The sequence below is a fragment of the Phaseolus vulgaris genome, unplaced genomic scaffold (assembly GCF_000499845.2).
Source record: "Phaseolus vulgaris cultivar G19833 unplaced genomic scaffold, P. vulgaris v2.0 scaffold_15, whole genome shotgun sequence".
NCBI lineage: Eukaryota > Viridiplantae > Streptophyta > Magnoliopsida > Fabales > Fabaceae > Phaseolus > Phaseolus vulgaris.
In genome coordinates, this window is record NW_027174084.1 from 12704 (window position 1) to 36361 (window position 23658).

General features: G+C 32.1%; 2 protein-coding genes across 8 annotated transcripts; one reads left to right on the forward strand and one right to left on the reverse strand.

Moving 5' to 3' along the window:
- The first annotated feature begins 3992 nt into the window (after nt 1-3992).
- LOC137817004 (nodulin homeobox) lies at nt 3993-18882 on the forward strand. 7 transcript variants are annotated; one of them, XM_068620204.1, is made up of 21 exons: nt 4123-4331; nt 4494-4550; nt 9442-9514; nt 9912-9971; nt 10081-10206; nt 10283-10441; nt 10868-10951; nt 11027-11155; nt 11599-11817; nt 13121-13246; nt 13769-13864; nt 14110-14265; nt 14534-14822; nt 14939-15064; nt 15143-15212; nt 16448-16511; nt 16642-16710; nt 16931-17467; nt 17552-17586; nt 17983-18116; nt 18225-18882. In XM_068620204.1, the coding sequence occupies exons 4-21, from the start codon at nt 9930-9932 to the stop codon at nt 18491-18493; spliced, it is 2730 nt and encodes a 909-aa protein (XP_068476305.1). In that variant the 5' UTR covers nt 4123-4331; nt 4494-4550; nt 9442-9514; nt 9912-9929; the 3' UTR covers nt 18494-18882. The 7 variants fall into 7 exon arrangements, with proteins under 7 accessions (XP_068476303.1, XP_068476304.1, XP_068476300.1 ...); XM_068620202.1 differs by lacking the exon at nt 9442-9514 and having other exon boundaries at nt 3993-4331; nt 18204-18882; XM_068620203.1 differs by lacking the exon at nt 9442-9514 and having other exon boundaries at nt 3993-4331.
- Nucleotides 18883-20826: 1944 nt separating this feature from the next.
- On the reverse strand, nt 20827-23654 carry LOC137817065 (pentatricopeptide repeat-containing protein At4g37170). Its single transcript, XM_068620289.1, has one exon. It carries the CDS (start codon nt 23314-23316, stop codon nt 21271-21273), a length of 2046 nt encoding a protein of 681 aa, XP_068476390.1. The 5' UTR covers nt 23317-23654; the 3' UTR covers nt 20827-21270.
- Between the last annotated feature and the right edge of the window lie 4 nt (nt 23655-23658).

Consider the following 23658-nt stretch of genomic DNA (forward strand, 5'->3'; position numbering starts at 1 on the left):
AGGTAATTCAACTAATTTACTTCTTTTAAACACTTCACTTATCAATAATTAAATATTATCTAGCAAAACAAAATAAATAGACATATTTAATATTTATTAGTATTTGTTTCTGCATTAAATAATTAAATATTATTTAGGAAAACTAAATTATGTCCTTCATCTTCAATTTTCTTTTACATATTATTCTAAAAATAACAAAAAGTTAATATAACAATTTTTTTTTTTATCTCAACTCAATTCTCTTATGTGTCCCAAGAGTTTCAATAACATATTAAGAGTGCGATTTTTTTTTACTAGGGTAAATTTGTTTCTTCTCTTTGATTTCATTCTTGTTTCTATCTAGTTCTTACATGTTAAAGTTTTGGAATTTTGGGAGAAATTAAACTCTTAGTTTTTTTTTAAGATGTTTGATGTTTATGACGTGATTTTTTAGTTGACTGTGTTTTCTTCTATATTTATAATTTCTTGTAATAAGTTGGGATCGGAAATTTTAAGAGAATGATTTATTTTTATAGATAATTAAAAATGTTTTATGAGATAATATGTTGTTTTTGGTAGGAAAATTAAATTATATAAATTTATGAGTAATTTCATTATTTAAAATTATAATATTTTAAATTCTATTTAAAATGTAAGAATTAGAAGAAAAAAAAATCTTATATTTATGTGTATTTTCTCTATTTTTTATTGAAACATTGTGAATTTGACTAATATTTTTTTTTATCAGCAATAAACTAATATAAAAATATGTTGGGATGATTATTTTTATTTTGCTTTTGATATTGACTATGTTTTTTTATTTATGTTGATAGAAGTTATATTTTTGTTTAAATTGTTAGGATTTTGTTGTTGTTATAAATTATTATTATTTCTTGCTCGATATTAGTGAGGATTTTCTCTATAGAGAAAATTATTATTTTTATGAATGTGTACTATATTTTTTTATTGACATTTATCATGATTTTTTTTCTTTGGTATTTTATTTATCAATAACAATAATAGTATTCTTCGTCAGAAAAAATATTATAATTTGTTCTGATATTAATCAGGACTTAAAAACTTTCAATCAGCATTGACTATTTTTTTTGTGAATAATATTAATTGTGATTTTTTTTCAACCAACATTAGTAAAACAAAGTTGACAAAAAAACTCCAATAACAATATTGTTTTAAAATTCTAATTGATATCAACCTAGATAGTTGTAGTTGATATCGATTAAAAATAATTTCACCTAATATTAATTGAGAAAAAGGTCCATCAATATTAGTTGAAAATATTAATCAAAGTTGACTAAAAAATATAATCGGTATTAATGTTTTTTAATTATATTAATAATTTTTTGATATTGTTGTTATGCATTTGGTGATAAGCTAAATACTTTATTCAAATGAAAAAAAAATCTGATTTAAATAAAATATTTAAAAATGAAATAATTTAAAATGATATTAATTCAAATTTATTATATTTGAATGTCTTAAAATTTGTGAAATTATACATTAAAATGGAAGGTTAAAGTAAAAGTAATTCCAATGTAAAGGAGGATAAATTATTTCTAGATTTCAATTTAGGTTTCAAAGTAACAATTAAATTTTATTTAAAGTTTGATCATGCATGTAGGTGATATGTTGGGTAATATGGTTGAATGGTTTGTGATCGGAAAATATTTAATGTAACTCTTCAAAAGCAACTATAAACCTAATATATAATAGAATTTTTTTATTTTCTTCTATATGTTGTACTCATGTAACTATATTTATATTTGTTCGTGTATATAATAAAATCATCGTAATAATAATATAAATAAGACATGTGAAGATAAGATATTGAGTACATTTTTAACATAAGATAAAAAAAGTTTATTACAATCTAAGTTTGTGCATCTTAACCTATACGACTTAAATCATTAGTGAAGTAAAGATATATCTGTTACAACATATGTTTAAACACTTGATATACAAATCAAACAAATGTTCACATATCATCATAGATTTGTTATCCTAATTTCATAAAAAATTCATCATTCTCAATAAGCATTATTATACAATACAACTAATTTAAATAAAAAATAGAATGAATTTAAATGTATAACTTAATATTCACTTCACATTTGAAATAAATAATCATATACAATCTAATACATTAAAAAGAAAATTAAAAAAATATTTCAACCTAAGCGATAATTTGTTAGCTTAAATAAAAAATGTTTTAACTTGAGCGTGAATTAGCTAGCTAGAACTATAATATTTTACTTTGAGTGAAAATTTAACCAAATCAAAAGTTGAATTGTAGTGTTAATTGACTCGCTTGAATAAAAATATTATAAGTGAACCTCAGTAGGAGAACAAATTTATTTTCAAAGTTTTTCTTAAAATAATTTAACAAATACAACTCTCAAATAACATTCTAACACAAATAATAATCCAACATATTTCATTTATTTAAATTATATAAATATAACCTCAAACTCAAATATTAAAACACATGTCGAGCAACACACAAACTTACATAAAACTCAATTTATTATGACCATGTCACCTTTGATTGAGATTATTTTTCCCAAAATTATATCAAAACATAAACAACTTTCATTGTTTGTAATTCATTTATTCAAAATTATTATATATTCATTAAATAAGATACAAATAAAAAAATACGATTTATCATAATTTTTAATCAATATAAAAATAAACTTAAAAGAAACATGTAGAGAGTATTACTGACAAATTATTTTATTATATTTTTAGATTATAAATTGAAGATAGCAAAGGAAACATTTTAACTTTAATAAAAAAAATATAAATAAATATACTTGGGTAAAAAAAATACACATTATTATCGTATTTTATTTGTAAAATATTAAATCAAGTAGTATTTAGCAAGTATTTTTTGTTGGTATTATTTTATATAAAAAATAAAAATAAATAAATATATAATTGTATTATGATTTTTTATAATAGATAAATATCTGTAATCATATAATTATATTTAGTTTTACAATAAATAATTTATACTGCGATATAAAATCATTTGTAGTAATAATATTTTATTTAAAAAATGATATTAATTTAATTTAAAAATAAAGATGGAAAAACAAATTGAAAAAAAAGAGTGTTAAGAGGATACTGTATAAACTAAAGGCAACAAGAAAAATGATATGATAAAACTGAAGAAGAAAACTTTTGAATTAGTGTCAATAAAACTAAATTTAAATTTAAAAAAAAAAATGTATCATAAAAGAAGTTAAAACTAAAGTTAAATTTTCAATAGCAAAATTTGAATAAGACACTCAAATAAATAAGAAAAACACTGTCCTGCATAATTTTTTCCAACTCAATAAAATTTTAGTACTGTTTAATTGTGTATAATTCATTATTAATTTTTTTATTAATATATTTATTTTAAAATTTATAATTTTTTAAAACCAGTTAACTACTTATAAGAATAATTTTTTTATTATAAAATTATAAAAAATAATTATTTATTTATTTTATAATTATATTTTATAACTTTTTATAAATATAATATTTTTTTTAAAATTAATTATATAATTTTTTTTATCATAAGAAAAAGTAGGTACACATGCACTGTATTTCCACTAGTGTACTTATAATGTTGATATATTATTTTAATAGATATTAAACCAACCATTAAATTAATAAAAAATAATATTACTCGTTATTCCTAAATAAGAGCATAAAATATGCGTTGAAAAAAATCTTATAATTTCTTCAATATTAATCTTATAATTTCTTCAATATTTAGTAAAAGTAATGGAACGGTTTAAAAATTTATATATAATATATACTAATAGGAAAATAGATTTTTTCTAATGATAGGTTAAATTAGTTCATAAAATTGATAAACAATAAAATAAATTACAAACTATCAATCAATTTAAAACACAAACATAAACTCACATACAAAATATCAAAATGAAAATTTCATTAATCAGTGGATAGATATGAATTATTTATTTTCCTAAACCACAGACAGATTCAATGCATATTGCCATATTGGGGCTTTTAGCTGGGCTGATTAGCGGGCTCACAGTGATGAAAGTGCACTTTGCGAAATACAACACCAACGAAGAAATAGAAGAAAAACAGTTAAGACTAAGACTCAACTCACACATCTTTTCCCCTCCCAACGCAATCCTCATTCTCCGTCACGCCTTCGCAACCCCACTGCCACCGCATCAACTTTAGTCAACTCTTCTTCTAACTTCTATTTCAATACCTTCTCTTATTCCTCTGTTATTCTTAAAATTCCATTATTAGCCCTCTCCGACCACCGTCCCCACCTCCTTCCACCGCCTCTCTTGTACCTCCAGGTTCTCTATCCTTCAGCCCTACTCTTCTCTCCTTTTTACTCACTTTGTGTAATGCTTAAGCAATTTCACTCTTAGCGTGAGCCAATTTTAGCAATCTGTTTAACTTTGTTTTGATTTGCTAGATGTTAATTTGTTAAATCTAATTTCGTGTTCTTCTCGCAGAGCTTCCTCCCTCACTCGCATCAGCTTGCTCTGTGTTCGTTTAGTTGCTCCGTCGAGGTTCGTTCTTATAAATGCATCTTACACGTACATTTTCTTTCGAGTAAATGCATTTGCATTGAGGTTAATTGTTTATCTATTTAGTTTATTTTGATCTGTAGGGTTGTACTTTCCTTAATTAGTCATTCCGTGTTTGATAGTGGTGCTGCGGATTGAGAAACAAATTTCAATCCCTACCTATACTATTTTATTAGCCTTTGCACATTTTGTGTCCATTTCTGTCAACAGGAGATTTTTCTCTGCTGCTGTTAATATCTTCTAAGGAAGCTCTGGCTACTATTGTAATTTGCTATTTAGAATCTAAAGTAGAAGTTATAACTATTTCCTTTTTTTTTGTTTTTGTGTACTATGTAACAGTGTTGTCAGAAAAGGACACTGACTTTTTTAGGACGAAATGTGGGAGCTTAGCATGAATTTGTTGTTACTAAATTTGGATTTTATTGATTTAAATTGCATTCCAATAATCCCAGGATTGCAAGCGAGGGTTCTTGGTGAGTAGGAAAGAAAGTCTAGGACCAATAACCAATATCAGCAAGGATTAATAGTTTGATTTTAAGTCGTCTACCAATGAGAATCCGTTGATTCAAACTCAATTTATGCAGTTGTCATGGATGCATGGATGGTCAACAAGGTATCATCCTCTGTTGGCAGCTCAAAAGAGTTTATTAACTAATGTAACTAATTGCGTTTTAAGAGAATTGAATAGTTTTCCTTATGGAATTGTTTCCAAATATGGTCTATAATAAGTGACCAACAATAGCATGATAGCACTTGAAAAGGAGGGGAGAGGGATGCAAAAATAATGACGTGTGTTGGATAACCAATACTTGTAAACTTGAAAGGTTATTTGGATGGATGAATGGATGAGATGAATTAATGGAAGGTTAGAGAATGGAACATTATATAATAAACCATTTAATATTGGGTGGGGATAGTATTTATATCTTCAGGAGATATAAATCATATGTACCAAGCTTATTACATAAGTATTCAATTCAAGGACCTCTCAAGGACTTAGTGAATACGTTATTCAATTGATTATTTGAGTTCTCGAAGTTTGTCATAATGTTACCCAATAAAATATTCTCTCTATTGAAATAACAATCAATTTGTCTCATGAAATAGATTTGAGTCGATATTTAAGGCTACTTGGTTATCGTAACTAAGCATCATTTGTGAAACATTTGCAAACTTAAAGTTCTTTAAGCAATGGTCTGAGCCATACAAGTTCACAGGTGACTGAAACCATGGCTTGCTATTCGGTTTTAGTACTTATCTCCTTGAATTTTTGTTTCTTGCTCTTCCAAGTTGTACAAATGTCTATAAGTTTAGCATTCATCAATCAACCTATTTTACCTCCCAAAATATCTATTGTGTACTTCCTCTGACAATTCACACTGTCATTTTTGGACCAGGCCACCTTTATCCCAAGTAGTAATGAAGTTTCACAAGATCTTGTTTAAAAATAATGGAAAAGATGTTGCTCTAGCTGCGTGATTTCTTGGTGGTCACTACATGTAATAACGCTATTGTCAACTTATACAATCAAGTAAATACTCTTGAAGCTCAATGGTGATAAAAAAACTGAGTGATCAACCTATCTATTAGTTATACCAATCTAGTGAACTATAGTGCTAAATTGGTCAAACAATGCCCTGGGAAATTCTTTGAGGCCCTATAGCAATTTATAGAGATTACAAAAATAGTCTTGAAGACTCCCCTTGAACAATAAATTCAGATAGTTGCTCCATGCAAACTTCTGTGAGATCTTGTTTGAGGCCCTATAGCAATTTATAGAGATTACAAAAATAGTCTTGATTCTTGAAGACTCCCCTTGAATGATAAATTCAGATAGTTGCTGCATGTAAACTTCTGTGAGATCTTTCTGATGAAGAACATTTTTTATGTTTAGCTGGTGACAAATAGTAGCCATGGAGACAAATAGTTTGATGGATGCCATTTTGGGCACAAGAACAATTTTTTATTATTGAAGTATGTATGTTTGGATTTGACTAAAAGAGAGAGAGAGAAAAAAGATGGGAAGAAACACTCTGGATAGAAGTAAAAGAGTCATGATAGAAAAAAATGTGTTGTTTGGCTGAGCAGAAATGAGAAGAAAAGAAGTGAAGAAATCTGCTTTTGGTTAGATAAGTGAAAGTGTTGAAAATAAATAAATAAATTGTTTAAAATGCTTTTTGGTCCAATTAAAAAAATTAAATTGAACCCTATAATCACAAACTTCTTATTATTTTATTTTGTGTCATAAGAAGTATTTAATTTAAAAAAAAAGTAAAACAGAAGAAGAATCAAAAGCAATTACAGGGAAATCTTTTTATACACAAGACTCACTAAAAAACTTTGTTTCCTATATCTTTCCTCAAATAAATGGTGAAAATTTAGTATTTGCATCTAAGTTCACTCTGCTACATTTCCTACTCTACTTTTACTCAATCTCAAACAAACATAGGGTTAAATGATATCAATAGCCACCACCAAGCCTTATTCCAATAGACAGGTTTGCCTTCATCAATCAATGATGTCATTGGACTCTATCAAAAACCAAATCAAACCAAATCTTAATAAGACCATTTAGATCAAGGTCATTTTAATGGATTCTCCTAATTTTTTGTTGGTTTTCCTTTGTTTCCTGGATTATCTTTCATTTGATCAATTGTTCCCACTAGGCCTCCATTACCTTTTTTCTCATATGACCAAACCCAAGGATTGTAACTTGACTTGTAAGAGTTATGAGTATATGAAAAACTATATTTATAGACCTTGGCATGTATTAAAAATAATAGACAAGAAAAATAACTCATAATAAGTCATAAATAGTAAACAACACAAATCACTCTCCAAGTCTAGCAACATGACTTGAACCACCTTCAGCTGATGCCATTTATTTTTTTCAAATTCTAAATAAAATAGAACACTCTCCAAGTCTAAAAAACAACAAGAACTAAAGAAAATATTAAGAAGAAATATTAAACAAAACAGAGTTGGAGATGAAGGTGGTGAAGGCAGTGCAGTGCCAATGATGTTGAGGTCAGAGTTGGAGATGGGGACATGATGACCATTAGTGTTGTGATGGCCGACAATGGTGAAGCAAGCGACAGTGACATAAATGTCAGTGCTGCAATGATTGATGATGATGATAGTTATGGGATTGTCAAGAGTTGTTTGGTTTTGTTCTAATTTGCGAATGGGAACCCTAGGGTAAAAGGGCCTTCCTTATGAGTTGTCTTTTTTGTTTGTTTGTTTTTTTAGCAAACTAAAGGACTTTTTTAACTTGAACCCTAACTACTCAAATGGATCAAAACAGTGCACAATCCATCAATTTCACGAGCACTGAGCGATCCCACTATGATCCACTGTGTGCATAAGCTCTCTGTGTTTCCCTTACTCGCAGGATCTTATGCAAGAGAATGTGAGTATACTTGTGATTTTGACAACATTGATTGAAATATTGAATTTCTGTTTTTAATTATTAGTTTAACTTTGATTGAAATATTGAATTTCTGTTTTTAATTAATAGTTTAACCAAGAAAGTTTTATATTTAAGGAAAGTTAACAAATATAATCTGAGTGAAGATAGTTTTGTAGGTAGTGGAGCCTACGTGTGAGAAGAAACAAAAATATCTTAAGAGTAATTTTGGAAAAAAGTTGTGTACACGGGATTATCACCTTTATTAATTGTTATAAATAAAAACATATTGAAATAACTATATGCTACTGAACATTGATTAAAGAGATAAAATTCTTAAATTCTTAAGAAGTTTACAGGATGCACACAAGTTCAAACTAGGGTGAGATTTAATTGAAACTAAGGTCTGTACACGGTCAAAGGTTTATGTTAGTATCTGTTTGTTAAATGAAAAAAGATAGAAATGTTCAAAAGTAAAAACAAAAGAAAACACTAGCCAACAAAGTTCTTTAATATATATAAATAGTTGATTTCACGTGCAACATAAAATTTTAAACTACAAGGATGTTATGTTAATTCAGTAAATATTTGCATAGGGGAATGGTAAATGAATTGCGAACTTTTTACGAATATAAAAATATATTCTAGAAGACTCGACAAGACTTTCCCATCATATAAACCCTATTGGACTGACCCATCTATCCTCCCCGGCAGCTGCCACCCTTTTTTCTCTCGGTGCCAAACAACACTGACAGATACTTTGATGTAACCAGATTTGTCGTTCGGGTCAATATTCAAACTTTGGTGATTACCAATTTGCTCTGCGCACTATTTTTCATTATTGAATTTTTTAATCTTCCCATGGTTAGAATTTTGTGACCTAGATTCTGGTTTTATTCAGGCTATCAAATTTGGAGACGCTGTAAGAGTTACAAATCTATTTTCGTTTATTGTTTGTGTCATCTTTTTTTTTAAAGCAGAAGAACATTTTGCGTAATCTGCTTGGTTAGGAAACTCTTGAGATGACATCAATGTCTTCTACAGATTGGTTAAGGGATTAATTGCAAGATGCTGTATTTCTATTTGATTCCGTTTTTGAGATCTTATTTAACTTATATATCCCATAGGGCAGATATTGCTGGATGACCTAGATGAACATTATTGATGACAAACTACATGTTTTGTCCAGTATCCGAAAAGTGTGATTTCTCTGGGTACAAAATATTTTCTCTTTAGTGATTTGCTCAAATTTGTAATAAAATTAAGAAAATTTAGATGGGTAAAAAAGTTTATTGTATAAATGCTAAATTTCTTGTGAACATATTAATGATTGCTGATTTTTACTAGGTGTTGTAATGTAATGGTTTGACATAAATTTGTCCACATTAGTTTAAATATATTTTCATATATTTTTCTCAGTATACAAGTAAGGGAATGGAGTTTTTTCTTTTGAATCTCTGGTTGCAGTAATAGATGTTGGACCTGGATACCGGAGAACAACCCCCTCTCCCCTCTTATTATTTTACTTTTATAGAAGCAGGTATAAGTTTGAAGGCGAGTTTGTGATGTTAAATTTGTCTTATTTGTGAATAGCTTGATGCTCTGTAATTATGTTCACTGAAGGTCCATCTCAAATTCAGAACATGTGGTGCACATATGTGTTGCCTTCTGGAAAGGAAGCTAAATTTGCTATGATGAGTAAACAAGATGCAACAATGAAAAATAGTTAAAATTGTTGTGCTTCATCAATACTTTTTTCTTTTGAAATATTAGCCTGTTCTGGGTGCAAGAAATGTCTTCCTAGTGTTGTTGACATGAACTGGCAACTTCTATTCCAAATAGTAAAATTGTCTATTATCTTAGGCTTACAAGTCGTGCACTTGCATATTAATTACATGAGCTATGTATGTATGGTGACATAATGTTTGTTTTTTCAGTCATATCAATTCTCAAGTATGAGGATTGCCAAGGAAGAATCATCAAGCAGTGCTGCACAGGCAAGTGATTAACACTTCATTATAACTTGGATCCATGAGACTCTCCTATCCCCTATTATCCTTCTCAATGGCTGGAGTGTGAATATCTTTTATTTATTAACTTGAACAGGCAATAAGCTTGATATCAGCAGTGAAGGAATTGCAAGAGGTTACTGCTATGGATCTCAACAAATTATTGAGAGACTCTGAAAATTTCACTATTCAGTACCTTACTGAAAAAGGATCAATACTGAAGGTTGTTTCTTACTCAGCTTAATAATGCTATTTGATATTTTGTTTTATCAGATTGTTATTTTTTGTAACATGTACAGATTGATATGGAAAAGCTTGTGGGATCTCTTCCATTGCACCTTAGTACCCTGCTGATGTCAGCTGTTAGAAATGAAGCCTTGTTCAGATACCTGTTACGTGGCATTCGACTCTTGCATTCCTTGTGTGATTTAGCCTCCCGAAATTCTAAATTCGAGCAGGTTAATATTAATAATGCCTGCTAACATTTATCATATTCCGCTCATCATGTATTTTTTTGTATTTTCCTTGTGTGGCAAAGACACACCATTTGAATGTTGAAGAATCACATTTATTAAAATTCCTCTTTAGTTTGAACAGCATTGGTTGGGCACTAAATAATGCTTTTTGTTTAAAAATTAAGGGGTGAGGTAGGTAGGACTTTTTTTTCCTGCATGGAACATTTACTTTTTATTACATTAATTTCTTTACAGTTCACATCATACTAATATGGGGTCATTGTTTTGTCAAAGAAATATAAGTATTGTAGAGTTTTTGTGGAGTTGTCTTCATGATCCTGCAGACTTTGTTAAATGTGTGCGTGTATTGCTTTTTGAAAATTATAGTGATGCTATGGTTCTGATTTCTGTATTGGAATATGATTTCAGATTATGCTAGATGATGTGAAAATTATGGAACAGCTGACTGACTTGGTTTTCTACATGCTAATTGTTCTTGGTGGATACAGAAAGGTTTTTAATTGTTTGGTTCTTTACAGTATGATCTATCCTGTCGTGTTTCTATACTGAGATTAACTCATGTTGCAGGAATACCATGCTTTTAGTTATATGCACCTTTTGCATTCAACTCTTGTAGCATGCAATTTACATCTATTAACAGGGTTTATATCAACACAATGGCAAGATATTGTTCATGTATTGCTTGCGCACCCCAAGGTACAAGTTCACCTCCACCCTATGTTTTAGACACTTGATTCAGAAACAGTATCCTGTTAGTTTCCATTTGTTGAATTTGTTAAAAACAAGCTTATTATATTGTCACTACTATTTTAAATCTCTTTTCTTAAATTTAACTTTCTATCTGAAATTCCTGTTCGTCTCTAAAAATAAAAAATAAAAATGGACACAGGTACATATTTAAGTAGCATTTCTTTTAATCCAATTGTTGCATGCATTTAGAATTTCTTTCCAGTCAGCTAATATCTTTTTTGCGCTTAACCTCTATTTCAAACAAATTCTCCCCAAAAGCTTAAGGTTTGAGGTGAAAGCATATGAATGGTTTCATTACATCTAGTAAATACATCTATTAAACTATGTTATTTTGTTTATTTTCTGATAATACATTTTGGTTCTATGGCTAATCATGAATTGTATGACAGGTTGACATATTTATGGATGCAGCTTTTGGATCAGTTCGCATGGTTGTTAGTTTTCTTGAGAATACACTGGTAGCATATCAAGAAGATGTTTCTGTGGAATCAAATCTTACTGCAGGACAAATAGTTTATTATCTCTGCCAGCAGTGTGAAGCTTCTCTGCAGTTTCTTCAGTCACTTTGCCAACAAAAATTGTTTAAGGAGCGCCTTCTCAAGAATAAGGTTTCCAATCTTACAATCTTCATAAATATAGAAAGGAAAATCTGTGTCTATATATATATATGATGAAATTTGTCTAAAGTTTGATTGGAGATAAGGAGCCTGGTTGCATCCTCTGTCCCTCTCGGTCATTATATAATTTATTAAAATTGGGTAGCTCCTTAAACAAATCTGGCCAAATTCATTCCAATAAGGTTATGTAAATATACCTTGTTTCTAAAAAGGAAAATGTCATCACATGTTTACATCTTTTTACTCTTCTTCAAAACGACCATTTTCTCTCCCCTTAATTGGAAACAACAAAAAATGGAGCAGCGTGTCAATTTTGGACACTTATATACTCATTAGTGTGCTTGGCTAGTACATGTTGTCAAGTCTATATGTCTATTTACATGGTGCTTGGAACTTGGTTTTGTTTTCTGAGTTGGTTGTTCATTTTTCCTTTCTAAGGAGGATTCAGTCTTTTTTTGTACCACTTTTTCTCCCCTTCAATTTTTTTCCACTTCCCCAGACAAAATATTATTAGATCTTCTCCTCTGTCAGAGCAGTTTTGCTAGAATCACAACCAAATATTTTTGAAGGTGATATATAAATGTTCAACCATGACTTTTTCTTGTTTGATGGTATAACCCTTGACACCTCTGTTGCTAATAATAGACAGGTTTCTAAATCAGAATAGTGACCTACCTCTATGTAATTTTTTGTATGGGCCTATTTGTGACTAGATCTAATGGAATATTCTTCATACTTTTTTTTTCTGGTCAAACATCACACTGTTAGGCATATAATTTCCGTCACCAGTTCACCTTTTAATTAAAGTGGAGAGACATTAAGGATCCTATGGACAATAAGCTTTCCGAGAATGGTCAAATTTGAGGATTAGAGTTCAAATTTCTGATTTAGAAGTTTCAATGCTAGTCCTATAACAGCCCTTCTTTTATGCCCATATTATCTAATAAGTATACTCTATTGTTCTCCTTATATCTTGAATACTTTTAGGTTTCAGAACTCTTTCATAAAATGCTTTGAATTATATGTTCCAAAATTCCATGATTTTTGTTAATCTGCGTTAGAGTTGGCTAATGTACCAACTATTAGTTAATGTGTTTTGGCATTAACGATAGATATTGTTAGAGGGAGAAGTAAGAGCTTTAGGTGTTGGAAATTCCACTTGACAAACGGAATACTTTCAACATAGTCAGTAGCGAAGATGCTAAAGTTATTGCATTGGTTTAGTTCATTGATGAGCTGTTGTGCTCTCTGTACGTACATATAACTGCATATGCTCATGTGTTTTTACTTACAGGAATTATGTGAAAAGGGAAGCATTCTTTTTCTGGCTCGATCCATCTTGAAGTTACACATTCAGCCATCTTTTCCATCTAGGGTCATGGCGGCTATTTCTAGGCTAAAGGCTAAAATACTATCTATTGTGAGTCCAATGACAAAATGTGCTATAAGTCCTTGGATTTGACTTTAATATTGAGAAAAGCCTCAATTTGATTTTATGAAGTTATGTGTGTCATCAAATTAGTCATGCAAAATTATTGGACTACAAATTAGTCTATCAAAGATTCTTTTTGTTTCCACTTTAGTCCTCACAAGATTTTGCTTGGAAATTAGTTTCTGAAAGATAATTTATCACCAAATTAGTCATTCAGATTCTTTTTGTCACCACTTTAGTCCTTAAGAAACAAAAATGATGATGTTGGAGATTTTTAAGACTACTAATTTAGCGATGGTTAAATCTTTGATGGATAAATAGGTTGACAAAATATTTGGAGGACTAATATGGTCATTATTTAAATATGAGGAATTAATTTGGTGACATAAAAAGTTGAAGGACTAACTAGATGACGCATCTAACTTTGGAGGACCAAATAGAGGACTTTTTTAATGTACTTTATAATTTGTGCATATTATTAACAACACTATCATTGCTTTCTTTATTCAGCTGCTGAGTTTGTGTGAAGCAGAAAGCATTTCTTATCTTGATGAAGTAGCCAGCTCAGCACGAAGTTTAGATTTGGCTAAATCTGTTGCATTAGAGGTTAGGTTTCTTCTGTTGGCTTGTATTGTAAACTATTGAACAGAAGGGTGCAGTTTTAGTGAGATTTTTCTGATAACTGATGAAAATTGTTGCCAACCTTTTCTGCCACTTCCTGTTGTTTCTTTATAAACTGGGTTTAGATTTCTGAGTAGTAAACATATATGGATTATTGAGTAATGTACAAATCTTTTATGGTCTGCAGTATGTAAGCGTGGCAGTGTCTTTATTACTTGCTATCAATGTAGGTTTTTGACTTGTTGAAAAAAGCTTTTGGAAGAGATCCTGGGCATCTCACTGCTGACAGAAGTCATCCAATGGGGTTTGTGCAGCTCAATGCAATGCGTCTTGCTGACATCTTCTCTGATGATTCAAACTTTCGATCTTACATGATAATTTGTTTTGTAAGTTTATCCATTTTATATTAGAGTTAACTTGTTTTAGTATCATTGACTACATACACATCCAATGTGCTGTAAACATAGTGTTAGGTGGTATAAGCACCTTTCTGTTTTGTTTGTAAAACTAATCTAAATTTAATTCAAGACAAGATATTGCCCACCTCTTGTTTATCTTTCATTTTTAACCACTGCTTTATAATATTTTCCTTGATTTATTAGATATACAATCAGCAATAGGAAATTTGATTGTTTCCTTTGCATGTGATTACAGACTAAAGTTCTGACAGCAATAATTTCGCTCTCCCATGGAGATTTTTTATCCTGTTGGTGTTCATCTAATCTGTCAGAGATGGAGGAAGATGCTAGTCTTGAATATGATATATTTGCTGCAGTTGGATGGATTTTAGATAATACTTCACCAGATGTAAGAAATGCTACAAATTTGGAATTCAACCTAGTCCCTAACAGCATGCCTAAGGCTTCTTATGCACATCATAGGACATCATTGTTTGTCAAGTTCTTTGCAAACCTTCATTGTTTTGTTCCCAACATTTGCGAAGGTTGGTTCTTAGTCAGTATTCCCAAATTTTCTGAGCCAAATCTGATTGTTTCACTTTTATATGTATTTCCACATTTCATTTATCCGTTTCTTTTTTCCCGTAATTTTAATCCCCAGAGCAGGAGAGGAACCTTTTTGTTCTTAAGGTCATGGAGTGCTTGCAAATGGATCTTTCTAACTTGCTGCCTGGATTTTCTTTTGCTTCTGATGCTCCTAAAGCTGCCATTGCTAGCAAAAACCTCCGTAATAGTCATTCTCAATTTTTTTTTGGAATTATGAGAAATATATGGTTATCTTCTTACTAGTAATAACTTTTTGTAGGCTCATTATTAAGTCATGCAGAATCTTTGATTCCAAACTTCTTAAACGTGGAGGATGTGCAACTTTTAAGGTTATATTTTGTGGCACTATATACTTTGACTTTAGCATGACAGATTTTAAACTCTTGTTTCAGTGGTTACTCATGTATTCGGCATATAAGTGTGTGTGTGTGAATGTGATGCATGAGCATTATGGTAGCTCCTTATGCTACTTAATTACAGCTGAAAAAAAGATTTGTGAGGCTAAATGAGGAACCACAACCTTGGTTTTATTTAAAGGAATATTTTTAACGATTATGTTGAATTGAACCTTTTTTTCATTTTTCGAATGGAGAGCATGTCATCTGACAAGATGGCGTAAATAGACATTCTCTTCTGATTTTGGCGCACTTACCATTTTTATACATATTTATTAGCTTTTGTCAGTTTTGGGTATTTCTTTCTACCCTTTCTAAATTTACTTAGTAAAAGGCATTTTAATATTTACAATAGTTGCAGTTCTATCTTCTCAATTTATTTGGAGATAGGAGAAACAAGGAATAATAGAATAACTATCATGCTGATAATAACTGACAATCTTCTAGAATAAAGTTTACATGGTGGACATAGTTCTATACTGCAGTTGTAGACATTGCGGCTGTTACGAAGCCGATTGCAACCGCTAGTGTGTAAAGTTATTATATTGTTGCACCAAATGCAAAAGGGAATTCCATAGTTATTCTAATTATTGACATATATTTTATTTACAAGGATTCATATATTTTTTTTCATTTAAAGATTTTGTATCATTTGCCACCATCATGTCTGAACTTTTGTTTTCTATGACAAAACCGTGTAAAGAATGGTGTTGAGGTCATTTTGCAGCCCAATTGCGCTTTTGTTGCAGCTCCATTGCAACAGTTCACGTGATTAAAATTTACATTGCAATTGTGGGTTGTTGTTGTGGGTAACTATGCAACTATAATATTGCACCTGCAAAAGATGATGTGATCTGCAATTTGTAACTCTGATTCTGTGATAGACCAAACATTAAAAAAACAAACCAAAATTTTAATAAATTCAGTTTTATACTGTTCACAATAAATGTTTTTGGAAATAGACTATTGTAGTATCTTTTTCATATTTTTATGTTGATTTTGTTCTCTCTCATCTTCCTGTTCCCCCACCCCCGAGTCACTTGTACTCCCTAGTTAAACATATCTGGCATTTATTTTTCTGAGTCTTTTAGCTCCTAAGGTCCAGATTTTTATTGTCATAAATGTCATGTTAGTTTAACAAACAACTTTGATTTGTGAATTGCTTGCAGAGTGTTTTTTGGTGAATTACAATCACTGTTTACATCTACTGGATTTGGGGAAAATCAAGTCCAAGTAAATCTTTTTCCTATAATTTGAACCGTCAATATATATCTTTTTCCAATCTATTACTTTTTCTCTTTTATCAGTATCATTTCATGTTTTGTTATAAATGTGCCTGTATCATTCTTCTGGGAAAACTCAGGATAGCAAATTTGAGGAGTCACAATCTTGGGATAAGATTTCTAAATTCAACATCAATGAACATTATCAGGTATTTGCAAGTGTTTTTTTTTTTCTCCCAACCCATTCAATGATCACATTGTATTTTTACATTTTTTTTACAAATGCAATTAAAATTATATCTACTTTAGAACTAGAAAATTCCTGTCAAATAACAAAATACAAGTAAAACAGTTCTCAGATTGGATTATTTGGTTAGCATGTAGCTTGTCCTGAACATTGTAACTCAATAAAAGTTTGATTTCCTGCAGGAGGCACAGAGTGCAGTGGGATTTCCGCCATCTTTAACTGGAAAAGAACCTGCTGATCTCAATAAGAAGGGTAGTAACTTCAAGGAAGGAATGTCTGAGAATTCTGCATTTCCGGACATGGACCAACATAATAGCCGAGCTGAAGAGACAAATCAAGGCAAGGGCTTAAATAGGCAAAATCAGGTGGATGATAAAGGGATACCTGGTAAAACTGCATCAGGAGGAGCAAGAGATATGGACAAGGATGCTCAGAATGTTGAAACAAGTGGTTCAGATACTAGTTCTGCAAAAGGAAAGAATGTTGTTGATCATATGGATATTGGAGAACTTTCAAAATCAAATGAGCGTCTTAAACGAACTGCAGTTGAGGAAAATCCAGAGGATGAAAAGATTGAGCTTTCACAACGAAGAAAACGGAAGCGAACAATAATGAATGATAAACAGGTGTTGTTGATTGAGAGGGCACTCAAAGATGAGCCTGATATGCAGCGTAATGCAGTTTCACTTCAATCATGGGCAGAAAAACTAAGCGTGCATGTATGTTAAATGCACATAAATCTTTTTGAGTAATATCTCATTGGGGTATAATTTCCTGATACTTTCTTGCATTATGTTTTCCAGGGTTCCGAGGTTACATCTTCACAGCTTAAAAATTGGTATGCCTCTATGAAGCTTATCGTATAGTTTGTTTATTTTGTATATTTTGTTTCTCTTGTTATACATACTCCTTTTGTTGGAATTCAGGGCACATATCATATATCAAGGTTTCTTTAACAAATTATTGAGACTTGTTTATTATCTTGTCCAAAGCTCTAAACTATTACTAGGTACATAATCTTTGTAATTATATTTTAACAATGCTTGGTGTTAAGAAATGAAGTGGGTGGGGTGGGGTGGGGGCAGAGCATTGAATTTATTGGTCTCTTAAATATTATTGTACAATTCTTGAATATTGACACGATACTTGCCACTCTGTTGTGAAACCTTAAATATATTAAGCAACTGGCTTTATCCGGATTGGCTTGTTGTTGAATTTATGTTTGTTGTATTAGGTTGAACAACCGAAAAGCTAGGCTTGCTCGCACAGCTAGGGATGTTCGCACAGCAGGAGGTGATGCTGATAATCCTGTCCTAGAAAAGCAAAGAGGGCCAGTACCTGGGTCCTATGACTCACCTGAAAGTCCAGGTGATGTATCACATGTTGCGAGAATAGCTTCCGGTGATAATAAACCAGAGCCTTCTCTGGCTCGATTTGTTGATATTGGTTCTCCAGAATTTGGTCGTTGCAATGCAGGTCAGTATGTTGTGCTTGTTGGTGTTCGAGGAGATGAAATTGGCAGAGGAAAAGTGTTTCAGGTGCATGGTAAGTGGTATGGGAAGAGCTTGGAGGAATTAGCCACCTGCGTTGTGGATATTTGTGAGCTCAAAGCTGATAAAGGTATGCGGCTACCCTATCCATCAGAAGCCACTGGGAATACATTTGCAGAGGCTGAAACAAAGTTAGGTGTCATGAGGGTGTTATGGGGCTCGAACAGAGTTTTTCCATTGCGGTCTGAAATCTGAATGAGTTTAATTATGCTTTCATTTGCTGCAGCAGCTGCTATTCCTCTGCTACCTGCTGCAAACTGTTGTCAATCTTACTTGTGGTTCCCTGAATGCACATATTTTCTATTTCCATAAACACTGAAGGGATACTAGATGACTTAGTTGAGAAGATCATCATTACTTGATAGAAAAGAGTTCAGTAAGGGACGGGTAGAAAGTAGAAGTCGATAATTATGGAGAAAACTAGGGCGATTTCGCAATGAAAGATAGTTTAGTTTAGGGTATAAACAAGAGGCATAGCGGCAGAAAAAAATGGTTGTAGGGTCTTGTACAAAATTTGTTTCTCAGAAAGAATTTTCCCTGCCGCCTGGCAATTGAAAATATGCGCAACTATGGTTTGAGTTTTAGATCTCCCCAAAATTTAAAACACTTGTTTGATTTAAAGGGAAACAATGGACGTAAACTTTGTTTGGATTAACGTTTGCAAATCTTGTTCATTTCATGTAAAGAGCTTAAGGAGAAAAGTGTAAGACTCATTTTTGGATTCGTGAATAGGAAATCATAATTAAAAACTGATAGTGTAAAATTGTTTTGCGTGAAAATCAATTGTCTGAATATGTTAATGTGGCTTTTAGACCAATTATTTTATATTGTACAAAAAAGCCCTGATTTTATTTAAGAAATTATCGAGAGATTTAAATTGTAATTATGACGAAAAAAATGTGTTCAATGTTCATGTATAAAATAATCATGAGTCATTAACGAAAAAATGCTATAAATTTAATCTGCAGAAACATCTGTTTTTATTGAAAAATAAATGCACAGACTAACGTCAACTTCAAAACGTTTGCATTTGGAGGAAAAGAAAGCTTTATTTCAATAAACATAACCTTTTCAAAATAAACATAACCAGTCGTACTTGGATGAGATGTTATCTCCGTTTGGTAGAAAATTAGTCACAGGCTGTTGAATAGAACTTCTGATTATATATACATGCCAGCAAACTTTGTATTACAAACTCTATAATTCGAAAGTAAATATTTCTAAATTCAAAAAACTCTACAATTTGAAAGTAAATATTTCTAAATTCAAAAACGACTTCTGAATTGTAAAATTTGAAATACAAATGCAGAAGAGTATTCTTCGATTTTCAATAATGGAGGTGCAGGAAGAAATTGCCTCCCTCATGTTACTACACTTTATGCCTGTTATAATTTTGCACAGTATACTTGTAGATTATACCATCATAGAATTGCCAGTTACAGTATGAAGTAAATAATGAGTCCTGGAAATTACCACAAAATTTCTTTCTTAGTCTCTTGTACACATTTCTGAAAATCACAACATAAGTAACAACCTTGCTTGAGAAATGCATTGTACATATTTCAATCTATAAACATATTTTGGCTCTGATCAGTCTATAATTGATCTTCCCTACTGAAAATCTTTTAAGCTCTCTCTATTGTTTTGACTGATATCAAAATCCACGAATCTAGCTGCAGTCGAAGTTAAAGTCAAACCAATTCTGTATAATGCAACTATCCATGATCTTAAATATTGACTGTCCAACTCTGAACTCAAACCCTCCACTTCAAACATTAGCAGGTGCCAGTTACCTCCATCGCAGTCGTGGATTGTCCTTCAAATGATTTGAATCCCCATTTTGAGTAAGTGCTACACAGAAGGTTGTCTTTGAGGCACTTTCCTGGAGAGATGACCTGATAATAATAATAATAATATACAGCTATTACAATGCTTACCACAATTTATTAAGAAGATAATTGAATCTCACACATTACACATGGTTCAAAACCTATGAAGCTCGGACACTTCTCTTAAATGGCATGTCAGATACTCATATCGGACACCGACACTCGTATGACACTTGTAGGACAAGTATTCGTGAAGTGTCAAATTCAAAAAGTATTTGTTGGATTTCTGACAATTCTAGTATGTTAATGAAAAATATTTTTCTGCTTCAAAAAATAATCTGGAACATACTTGTACACATAAATCTTTATAGTCAATTTATATAATTCATAATTATATAATATATAGATATGTGTCCCGTGTCCTACATTTTATATATTATACGTATCTTCGTGCCTGTGTCCGTGTTGTATCAGTGTTTGAGTCAGTGTTTGTGCTACATAATTCAAAACCTAAGAGTGCAAGGGCAATATACTCAACTTCACTAAATGTTAAGTAGAGGTAAAAGTGAGTCATACAGCTTTATTCACTGTTCCCAGCTAATGGAATGGGCAAACCAGAAATGTGATATGACAGCATAATGCTCACTAACTGCATCAATTAGCATACAAAATTGAAAAACATAGACGAAAAATACACAATTGTCTAAAAATTTGCAACACATTTGAAACCTTGCTAAGTCACCACTTACTCTGTAACTCAACCAACAATTAAAACCAACAAAGAATGCCAATCGGCACCATTCCAGTAGTCAGTATGCAATTTTGAACAGATGGCCCGCAACATTATTGTTATTACGTTATACATTGATAAATATTATATCTATAAAGATCCCATTTTTACAGACCTATCACTGATTGTTCCTGCATAATGTGGTTCTCGATTGTTATTGAACATTTCGTATCTGAGTGCAGCATGCAACCAAGAGCTTCGCTTGGAAACAACACCATTTAAATGATAGGGAAAGGAAGAAAAAGAATTGACCACTGCAACTAATGTCAAAGGCTGCGTATTCTATCAGAATCATGGATTCAAGACAGCAATTCACTCAAAGCTTGACATGTCTGTTAACATGGAGTACTATACTACCAATAGTCTTTACATGAGCAGCTTCCGTCTTCAAAACAATGAAACCTATTAGAATCTCTCACAATTATTTTTCTCTGAACGATCTTTGATATATATTTGATGCCAGTGTGACAGTCTACACAAGTTCTTAAATTTTTAAACACCTTGATTGGAGTTCCTGGGGGAGTTGAAATTATTCCAAAGGCAACAGCCAGTTTCTCACTGTGGTAAACCAGATTTTGCTCTTTCTGCTCTTCCTCCACATCATGTAGCACAAAGTTTGTGTCAGGAACGTAGCCTTCTTCCTTCATTTTCTTTGAGAGTTCTACTAGGAATTCATGTATATGGCTTGTTTTTGGGTGAGATGTATCTCCTACTAAGAACACATGCACTTGTCTTTTAATTTCAATCCAGCTCTTACCTGGCTTCTTCACTATCCCTCTATTGTCCATATCTTTTCTAACTTTTGCTACCTCAGTCCATAGACCAGCATTAGCATAAATATTAGCCAGAGTGATATACGTAGCCGGATTCTCTGGCTCTATGTCATATAATGCTTTTGCTGCTCTTTTAGCCAGTTCAAGGTTCCCATGTATTCTACATCCTCCAAGTAAGGATGCCCAAAGGAATTTATCAGGCTTTATAGGCATGTTATCAATGATATTCTCTGCTTCTTTGAATCGGCCAGATCGTGCCAATAAATCTATAACACATGCATAATGATCTGCAGAATGCATCAATCCATGCTTCTCCCTAATTGAATGGAAATATTCTAACCCTTTATCCACTAATCCAGCATGAGTACACGCTGAAAGAACCCCGACGAAGGTTATTTGATCAGGCTTGGTACCTGATTGGAGTAGTAATTCAAAGAAATGAAGAGCTTCCTCTGGCTCACCATTCTGAGCATACCCAACAATTAAAGAAGTCCATGATACCAAATCTTTGTGAGGCATATGATTGAACACCCTTCTTGCAACTCTAGTGTTCCCACACTTCGAGTACATATGAACAAGGGCACTTACAGCAAATGAACACGGGTCATACCCTACACGCATCATGTACCCATGAACCTCCTTTCCCAGGTGCTCAGCAGCATGGTCGGCACATTCATTTAAAACTCCTGCAAACGTATACTCATTTGGTCTAACACCTGACCACATCAAGTCTCTAAATAATGAAAGCCCCTCTTCTTTTCTTCCGTCTTCAAAGCATCTATGAATCATGGTAGTCCACGAAACAACATCTTTGCTCTTCATCTGGTCAAAAATACCCCTAGCCTCATCTAAACTACCACACTTGCCATACAAATCCAACAGAGCACTCCAAACCACTTCATCCAAGTTCAACTCCGTTCTCATTAAGTAACCATGAATTTCCTTCCCAAGACGCAAGCATGGAATGGCAGCCGAAGCGGCCAAGGCACTGGACAAGGTAAACTTATTTGAATTCGATCTCTCACACCTCTGCATCACTCTAAACAACTCCAGAGCTTCCCAAGGCCGATCATGGCTAACATAACCAGATATTGCAGCGTTCCAAGAAAAGTTATCTCTCCGGGGCATTTCATCAAACAGTTTCCTAGCCTGTTCAAGTCGGCCAAGTTTGGCATATCCAGCTATCATGGTATTCCAAGAACACAAATCCCTGTGACCCATTTCATCGAACAGCATCTGGGCATCAACGAGACTTCCACATTTTGCATACATGTCGAGCAAACGGTTACAAATGAAAACCCCCAGAACAAAGTTAGACCCTTTGGTGTGAGCATGGACCCTCCTACCCAATTCAAGAGCGCGGTGGCGAACACAAGCAGCAATGAGGGTGGAATACGCACGCGCAGAGGGTCGATGATCAATGCGATGGAGCAACTCAACAGCTTCCTTGACGCGCTTTTGCTGGCATAAAACATCAATGGCTTCTTCAAAGTTGTTATTCTCACTGATAGGATCTTTGAGCTTCAGATTATTCCGTATATCGTTGCGAAATTGAAAGTGCTGAGAATGAGAGGAAGAAGAAAAGGGCATGCATAGACGCTCCCTAACCCTTGTTACAGCCTTCATAGTTCACGTACCTCTCTCGCCTGTGTATATGAAAGTCCAAACACGTATTCATAGATTCACGCATACACGCAGTTAAACCAATAAAAGCTGAATTTTGCTTACTGCACACTCTTGAAAATGATGGAACTTGAGCCTATAATTAGAATAAAGAGCAGGATTCCCAATAGAAGATTGAAAAACAATACACATTGCTGACATTAAGCAAAGGAAATTTTCATGCACAACTAAACATTTTCCTAGAATTCTCATTCCAAGGAGCTTTGAAATTTTAAGAGGTATGCTTGATTATATTCAACATTTTCTATAAACAATACGTTTAAATCAAGCCTCAGGCCTCAGGCT